The following is an 8,378-nucleotide window of genomic DNA, read 5'->3' on the forward strand; positions in this document are numbered from 1 at the left end:
CGAGAGGTCCATGTGGGCTGCCCACAGGAGATCTGGTGGGCACAGATGCTCTGGGTCTCCCCCATCGTCTGCATGGGGACCAGGAGTGGGTCCAGAAGCCAGGCCACAGCAGGGATCCCCACTGGAGCCCCCCACCAGCTAACGGGGGCAGCGGGGTGGGCAGGAGGGGAAGGAGCAAGTGCCCACGCCTGAGGTGCCTTCCCGACAGGGGGCCGTCCGTGGAGAGTAGGCTGCAGGGAAGGCACCCGCAGCCACGTGGCCGGACGGGCATCGTGAGCAGCACCAGGGTGGCTGCCTGGCCATGGCCGCCAGGGAGCCACAGCCGTCACAGGCCGCGTGTGGCGGGGGGAGTGAATGCAGCCATTTAATCCGGAGCTGAGAGCAAGAGAGCACCAGTAAGGCGCACTTGGAGTTCACAGCCTAAGGGACGGTGCTCGGCCAGGTCATCTCGATGCACACGCCCCGTGAGAGCCGCTCTGCCCGCCGCCGCCTGGAGCCTGGCCTGGGGCTGGCCACACACCCAGCTCTCAGTGGCCACAGTCCCTGGGGACGTCCCACAGGTCCGATGAGGGGTGGGTTATGATGCTGCCACCAGCTCCGCCTGCCTGGGCTTAGCCTTGACGGGGACTTTTTCTGTGGAGGATACAGACATGTCACACAAACCACAAAACCCACTGTTGGTTCCAGCTCACGGCAGCCCCGCACGTGAGGGCAGAGCTGAGCTCCACGGGGCTCTCGTGGTGCTAAGCCTGACAGGCAGACCGCCAGACCTCTTCTCCTGCAGAGCCGCGCAGGGGGCTCCAACTGCCTGGCTCACAGCTGAGTACAAACGGTCTGCCGTGCACAGGAGACCCCAAGGCAAAGAAGGGCAGGCCAGAGAGGAGCTGGGGCCCCGTCATGGGTGAGGCGCCATGGGCACAGGGTGCCCAGTGCACACAGAGGTGAGCCCCACAAGGAAGCCGACGGCTGAGGGAGCGGGACACGTGGTGCAGGCCCTCGACCACGGTGACAGCGGCCAGGACCCGGAGACACGCAGCACAGGCCCTCGACCACCGCGGCAGCCCCTGCCACAGGACCCAGAGAGGAAGAGGAAGAGCCCAGAGTAAGAAAGGAACAGAAAGAAACATAGATGATTATAAAAGGGAAGTCCGGCTCCCAGGGAACGTTCTAGAAACAGCGTTACGTGACACCACAAGGGACGGTCATCCCGGGCTGTGACATTTAAAGACGATGAAACACCCTGGTGGAGACCCTGGGAGAGGGCGTGCAGACAAACAGACCCAAACCCGGCTCGAACTTGTAGATCTGCCTCTTCAGGCGCATCCACCTCCGACAGGCCCCCAGACCCAGGGGCCGAGGCCCAGCTCCAAAGGCAAGGTGCCACGCTTCGCGCGAGCCGCCTGCTCCCAGGCCGGGAAGGTGGGGCCAGCCTTCCCCACACGGCCAGGGCAGCCCACTTTGCTGGCTGCTCCCTAGGAGTTCCCAGACCTCAGAAGACAAAGTGAGGACAGTACCTGGGATCCTGTCGGGAAGGGGCTCCGCGGGGACCTCCGGAAGCTCTACCTGTTCCTGCGGGAAGCAGAGGGGGAGGCTGGGATGCGAGACCCTGGAGGCTGTCAGCAAGCAGCCCACTTTTCTAGCTAAAGGGCGGGGTCCTGTTTCACGAGCTGATCTCAACACATCAACAGGCCCCAGGAGATGCTGGCCACACGCAGGCCTGGGGGCCAGCCAGCAGCCCCCCTGGGGTCGCCCGAGCCAGGCAGCCCCTCTAGGGTTGGGTCTGCGTGGGAGAGAGGGCCGCCACGGCGAGCCAGCCACCCCAGCAAGTGCCCGGACTGCCCCAGTCACCACATGATGCCTGTCCCTCCCAGCCGGCCTTCCTGCAGCTTGTGAGGCCCCCAGCCTGCTGGGGGAGCCCTCGGTGGGCAGGTGGCACGGGGCAGCAAAGTGCACAGTCAGGGTTGCCCACAGGGCTGGAACTGGGCAAACTGAGGCAGTGGCCCCAAAAGACTGAGGATCCCTATGCCAGGTGCACAGGCAGACTGCAGAGCATGGGTTTGAGTGCGGGGAGGGGACACGGGACGCCAGGTGCACACGCAGACCACAGAGCTTGGGTGTGGGCGTGGGGATGGGACGGGACACGGGATGCCATGTGCACACGCAGACCGCAGAGCATGGGTGTGAGTGCGGGGACGGGACACGGGACGCCAGGTGCACACGCAGCCTGCAGAGCCTGCACAGGGATGGGATGCAGTGGCAGGCCCCAGATACACAGGCCCCCGTGCGACCACCCAGATGAAAAAAGGATCCACTGGGTTAAGGAACCACGTTACTGTCGGGGAAAGGGACTGAGGGCCAGGAGGTACTCCTGGCTATGCCGTGCCAGTGCCTGCAGCAGACTGTCTGCCGGGCACCCTGAAAACCGCTCCTGCCAGCCTGGTCCCCACTGTCAGTGGGCAGACTTGGGAGGGTGGGCCTCAGGCTGACACCAACGCTGGTCGCGAAACACACGAACCACGGCCATGTGGGCAGTGAGGCCCAACACAGCGGGCACCCAGGGCCCTCGAGTCCCGGCCTCTGGAGGCCCTCCTTACCTGAGTGATGGCATCCAGCTCCTCTAAGATGGCGTCTTCGTCCTCTTGGGTGAGGCTTCCTGCCAACAGCTCATCTATTTGCTGCAAAAGATGGTGTCACAGTGAAGAACAGAGGCTGAGGGCCGGGGAGGAGGGTTGAGGGCCGGGGAGAAGGCCAGCCCTCCCAAGGAGCAGAGACAGGCTGGCTCAGGGCTGTCCCTCCCTTGAGTGAGCGCAGCTGCCAAAACCGTGTGGCAGGGCTGGCCCCAGGTGATGGCAGTGGGCACTGGCTGGCAGAAGGCGTCCCCGCCCCTCGCCCACAACCTGGCAATACGTACCCGCTGGTACTCCACGGCCTCCTGGGTCTCGTCCAGGATCCTCTCCACCTCCTCTATGGACATCACCTGGACCATTGGGACAGAGGGTGGACACTGGTCAGCCAGGCAGGCAACAGCCCCCTAGGCCCCAGGCCTCTCGGCCAGACCACAGCCCCACGCCTGGCCCCTCTGCCCCACCCCAGACTCAGACCCCATCCAGCCTCAGGCCCCGCCCCTCTGCCCCACCCAGCCTCTCAGCGTCACTTCCTCCTTCAGATCCTGCCCTACCCCTCAGCCCTCTTAAGTAACCTGGCCAAGAGACACATTGCCACACCCTGGTCACTCCTCTCCAAGGGGACAGGAGCCGTCAGCCCAGTCTTTGCGGAAGCCTCAACCACACCCTCTGACCTGGGCTGCCCTCTCACACTTCCTGGTGCCCAGATGACCCCAGCAGGGAGGGTAAGGGGACGTGACAACCACAGAGTGGGAGGCGGAACATTTCTCTTAGATGACACGGTCACAGCCTCACCTGCTCCTGGCTCACACCCACCTACTGCTTTCAGACCCAGCCCCTGCTGGGGGCGCCCCCACCCCGTCCGCTCGGGCCAGCCTTGCCCTTTATGTGTCACTTCAGCAGTGTGGGTCCTGTTCCCATCTCTGCTGGCCTGCCCGCTCGCAGCCACTGCGTCCCTGAGGGCACGTGCCCGGCTGGACTGGCAGCCTCTCTGCAGCAGTTGGCTTCCTGCTGCCCAGCCGCCCAGCCTCATGCTCTGGGCTGACACAGCACCCCTGGCCGAGGGCCCTCCGTGTCCCTGCCCGGCCACCCAGCCTCACGCTCTGGGCTGACACAGCACCCCTGGCCGAGGGCCCTCCATGTCCCTGCCCAGCCGCCCAGCCTCACGCTCTGGGCTGACACAGCACCCCTGGCCGAGGGCCCTCCGTGTCCCCGCCCGCCACCAGACCCACCTGGTGCATCTTGCGCAGACATTCATTTCCAAACTGCAGCCCTTCCATCACCTTCATCTCGATCTGGGTGAACTCGATGCTCCGAACCTGCAGAGGAACCAGAGCCCGCATGGGGAGACGCCTGCCCTTGCCCCGCGGGGACGATGGGGCTGGGGGTGGCTCTTGTCAATGGGGCGCTCCGGCGTTTGGGGCAGGCCTCTCTCTGGGCCCCTCCTCCCCTCCGACCTCACCACTACTAGGGACTGGCGGGAAGGAGAAGGGGCCCGAGGAGACTCCAGGCAAGGCCCCAGCAGGGCCTCGAGCCGGCCCCTAGCCCCTGCAAGAGTCCCCACTGCCGACCCTCGTCCACTGCAGTCCCGGCCGCTGCTTCCACAGGCTTAGCGCCTCTGAGATCTGACGTCAGGAGCTTCCCAGGCCACCCGACAGCTGGAGTCCCGGCCACGGGAGCCCTGCCCCCGGAGCTCCGCCCCGCCGCAGCCCCCCATGGCCTCTGGAGCCCCGCCGCCGAGCCCCACCCGCCCGCTGCAGCCCCGGCAGCCGCCTACCATCGTCTCTAAGCTGGTGATCTGGTTCTCGGTCTTGTCTAGGAGCTGCTCCCGGTACCGCTTCTTCTTGAGCAGCAGCTTGGCCCGCCTGCAGGGGAGACGCAGCGGTCGGCCTCCTGCCCTCAATGCCCTCCACGCCCTTCGGCCCCCACCCCTGCCCCACCCGCCCCGCTTACTCCTTCTTGCCATCCCGCAGGAGCTGCCCGGCGATGGCCCGCTCGCGCTCCAGCTGCTGAGTGACCCTCTTCTGGTACTGCCTCAGCTTGTCCCGCTGCTGCTTCAGTTGCTGGGGGAGATCGAGGGGGGACGGGGGAAGGCTTTAGGTGGTGCCGACCCAGGCTGCCAACACCCGGCCGGCCTGTGGCGGCGAAGGGGTCACCCGTGGGCCCCCACAGCTCAGACTGGCTCTACCACGGCCACCGGAGCGCACCCCTAAGACGGTGGTTCTCTCGACAGCAAGTCTGCCCCCCAGGGGAGCACCAGCAACGGCTGGAGACTGTTGGTCGTCACGGTGGAGGGGGGGTGTGTGCTGCTGGCATCTGGTGGGTGGAGGCCAGGGATGCTGCTCCACGGCCCCCACCCAAGAATCATCCAGCCCCAAACGTCCGTGGTGCTGAGGGGGAGAAGCCTGCCCTGAAATCAACCGCAGCATCACAGCAAGACACACGAGGGCCGCAGCCGCGCCGCCGTCACGCCACCCAAACGCCACCCAAACGCCACCTGTGCGGGGCTGTGCGTGATGGGGCGCAGTCAGGGGGGCCGTGCGTGGTGGGGTAGTCTGGGGGGCCGTGAGTGGTGGGGTGCAGTCGTGGGGCCGTGTGTGGTGGGGTGCAGTCGTGGGGCTGTGTGTGGTGGGGTGCAGCCGGGGTGTGTCTCAGTACCGTCAAGGTTCAGAACTCTCTGTGACAGAGTCAGAACAAGCCCACCCACGTGCCACCACCCCCGACGACCACATCAGGACTCGAGGCTCCTCTCCAGTCTTTCTTCAACGATGCTGCCCCTCAGCCTCCAGCTCAGTCCACCCCTCCCTTCCTGGGTGCTGCCACAGGCTGCCCCGGCCCCTGTCCACGCAGGTGCCACAGAGTGAGGAGGTGCTGAGAGAGGTGCTGGAGGGGGCAGGGTGGCCAGACAAGAGGCTCACAGAGGGTTACCCAACAGTGCGCTGGGTCCGCGGGCTTCCTAGCTTACGTCATCCCGGCAGTACATCCTTCTATCAGGGCCGAGCGTGCAGTTCCTGAGCACGTGAAGCTCCGAGGAGCAGCTCTAAGGCAGGACGAGCACGGGCCTGCCTTCCCTAGGAAGGCAACAAAGCAAATTTCTGGCAAGTGGAGAGGCCTACAGGAAGGGAGCCCCTGCTTCAAGAAAGAAAGAGCGGCCCGGGGCAGAACTGCTTCCCCTTCAGTTGAGGGGCTGACAGTCGAAACAGGGTGGTGGCTGGAGCCCGTGGGACAGGGCTGGGCTGGCCTCCTGTCCTGAGGGACACTGACTGCTGCCCCTTCCCGAGAAGTGTCCACTTTCTCTAGTGGCCACGTGCCCCCTTTTCTTCCTCACTTGGGGTCTTCAGCTAAGAACCTGTTTCAGCAGGTAAAGAACCATCTTTGATCTGTGTTCGGCTCTCTTTTAGTACGAAAAGAAAAAAAACGTTTTTGTAGACAACGTTTTGCAGAAAGGCTGGAAAGGAAAGCGTCACCCGCTCACGTTCGGGCACCTCCTTCCCGACACACTCCGCCTTGCGGAAACGGACAATTCTGAACACACCCTCTCACTTGCTGTACCATGTTTCCTTCCCAAGGAACTGACTTTCATATGGGATCTTTCTGGAAGAGGTACTTCAGTCTACAAGGAGGGACATCATCAGACACCGTCCGGGTCCAATTTTACCAGGAACAGTGAACCATACTGTGCTATCAGTCTGCAGCGGTCCAGACAAGCGCCCCTGGCCTCCCGACACTTTGCACGCTTGGGTCAAGGTGCTCTGTGGCCCTAACGGGACTCTCAAGCTAAGAGCTGGGACCCAGGCGGGACGGCGAGCCCATCCTGACTCCCAGTCAGACGCTGCGGTTGTTTCGACAAATGACAGACTCAGTGTCTTCAGAGTCCTGGCAGCAGGAGGATGGGGGGTGCCACTGCCAGCTGCCCCATCCACGCAGCCTCCCACCGGGCAAGCAACAGAAGCCCGGGTCAGACTCAGGGCTAAAGGCGGGGGGTGGGGGTGGTAATTAATGGCACTCACAAAGTCTGGAGAAAAAGATTCCACAAAAGACACGGGGGCTAAGTGCGGGAAGCCGGGGTCTGCGACCTGTTCTGGTGTCCAAGTTCAGGACATCACAACTACGAGTGTGGACTCCTGTCAACGCGTGAAGTACGACTACGAAATAACGAGGCTGTTTCCACCAGGTTCCCGCAATCAGAGTCCCAAGTTAATAACCACGCTGTGTTTGCTTAAAGTTAACAAGCGATCTGAATTCTGCAGAAACAATAGGTTCCGACAAAGAAGAGCAGTGATTAAACGCTTGGCTGCTAAGGAAAGGTTGGTAGTTTGAACCCACCAGGGGCTCGGCAGGAGAAAGATGTGGCGGTCTGCTTCCGTAAAGATTACAGCCTTGGAAACTCTATGGGGCAGCTCTACTCTGTCACATGGGGTCGCTACGAAGCGGAATCAATTCGCTGTCACCTAACAACAGCAGGTTCGGACAAGCACTGCGAGAAGCTGACCACCCCAGGTGCGTGGGGGTTCTAAGGCTTCAAACCAGGATCTGGGGTCGAACATCAGCGGAGCCACTCCCCGGCAGGGACTGGGGAATCGGAAAGCGAAAGGGACCTGTCCCTACAGCCGAGGGCGGCTGGGAACCCAACCCAGGAGATGCTGGGACCCACGGCGAGGGCAGTAGGGCACCCAGCCCAGGAGCCGCTGGGACCCACGGCGAGGGCAGTGGCGCGGCGGGGCAGGCCGCCGGGAGGCTCGGCGGGCTGCAGGGCTGAGAGCCCCGCGGCGGAGAGGGACGAGGAGGGGCGCGGGCCGGGTCGGGTCGGGACCCGGGCTCGGGGCAGCCGGCCGGCGCCGCTGTGTGACCTTGAGCGCCACGCGCCACCTCGCAGCGCCTCAGTTTCCCCGCCGGCAGGTGCGGGCGGTAGCCGAGGCGGCCCCGAGGCTCCCCAGGCCCAACGGCCGGGGTCCGCCGAGCCAGCCGCCGCCGCCCGCCCCGCCCCGCCCCGGGCCGGCCTCAGTTTCCCGGAAGGGGTGCCCGACCCCCCGCAACCAGCGCGGCGGGCGGGGTCGCAGGTCCGCCCCGGGCCGCGCGCTCACCAGGATGGCCCTGTCCTGCTCCGTGACCCGGCTCTGCTTCTTGCGGCCGAACAGGTTGCCCATGGCGACGCCCGGCCCCGCCGCCCCTGCCCGGCCGAGTCCGAACCGCCGCCGCGGCAACACTGCAGCCACCGTACTCCGGACCTCGCCGCTACGGCGGCCGCGCGGGGCCAGGCGCCGCAGAACGCGCAGCCGGGCGAGGGCCTCCGCGGGCCGGAAGGGGTGGGGCAGGGCTCAGGAACTGTGAGACTCAGGTTCAAATCCACCCTTCGCCAGAGGTGGCGCCAGTTGATGGACAAAGTGGCCACCTTGGACTCTCACAGAAAAGTGCCACGAATAAATTGATGTTGGGACCTGCGATGTTCTAAATAATGTATTTTATGTGCATTTCCAGGATGACATTTCTAAACTGCTGCTTAGATGGAGTCCTTGCAGGTTAACACGGTGCGGGCTGGCTCTGACCACGTGCTGCTACCTTTCTCGTTGTTGTTAGGTGCAGTCCAGTGGCTTCGACTCATAGCGACCCTGTGTTCACCACAAACGCTGCCTGGTCCTGTGACATCCTCACAATCGTTGCTATGCTTGAGCCCATTGTTGCAGCCGCTGTGTCAATCCATCTCGTTGAGGGTCTTCCGCTTTTTCGCGGACACTCTACCAAGCATGATGTCCT

The 8,378-nt window shown here is 64.1% G+C and overlaps 1 protein-coding gene across 1 annotated transcript; it reads right to left on the reverse strand.

Annotated features, from left to right (window-relative positions):
- Positions 1–373: 373 nt before the first annotated feature.
- CHMP6 (charged multivesicular body protein 6) lies at positions 374–7,859 on the reverse strand. Its single transcript, XM_004374097.2, has 8 exons — positions 7,709–7,859; positions 4,578–4,687; positions 4,402–4,489; positions 3,857–3,943; positions 2,912–2,977; positions 2,595–2,675; positions 1,515–1,569; positions 374–633 (listed from the first exon to the last, which is right to left on the reverse strand). Exons 1-8 carry the CDS (start codon positions 7,769–7,771, stop codon positions 578–580), a joined length of 606 nt encoding a protein of 201 aa, XP_004374154.1. The 5' UTR covers positions 7,772–7,859; the 3' UTR covers positions 374–577.
- Positions 7,860–8,378: the final 519 nt, after the last annotated feature.

The sequence above is a fragment of the Trichechus manatus genome, unplaced genomic scaffold, assembly GCF_000243295.1.
Source record: "Trichechus manatus latirostris isolate Lorelei unplaced genomic scaffold, TriManLat1.0 scaffold00028, whole genome shotgun sequence".
In the NCBI taxonomy this organism is placed as follows: domain Eukaryota; kingdom Metazoa; phylum Chordata; class Mammalia; order Sirenia; family Trichechidae; genus Trichechus; species Trichechus manatus.

Coding starts and splice junctions, on each gene's coding strand:
- CHMP6 (XM_004374097.2), bottom strand. CDS start 7,771: ATGGGCAACCTGTTCGGCCGCAAGAAGCAGAGCCGGGTCACGGAGCAG. Junction 4,490..4,577: donor CTGCGGGATGGCAAGAAGGA/GTAAGCGGGGCG, acceptor TCTCCCCTGCAG/GCGGGCCAAGCTGCTGCTCA. Junction 2,978..3,856: donor GTCTGCGCAAGATGCACCAG/GTGGGTCTGGTG, acceptor CCAATGGTCCAG/GTGATGTCCATAGAGGAGGT.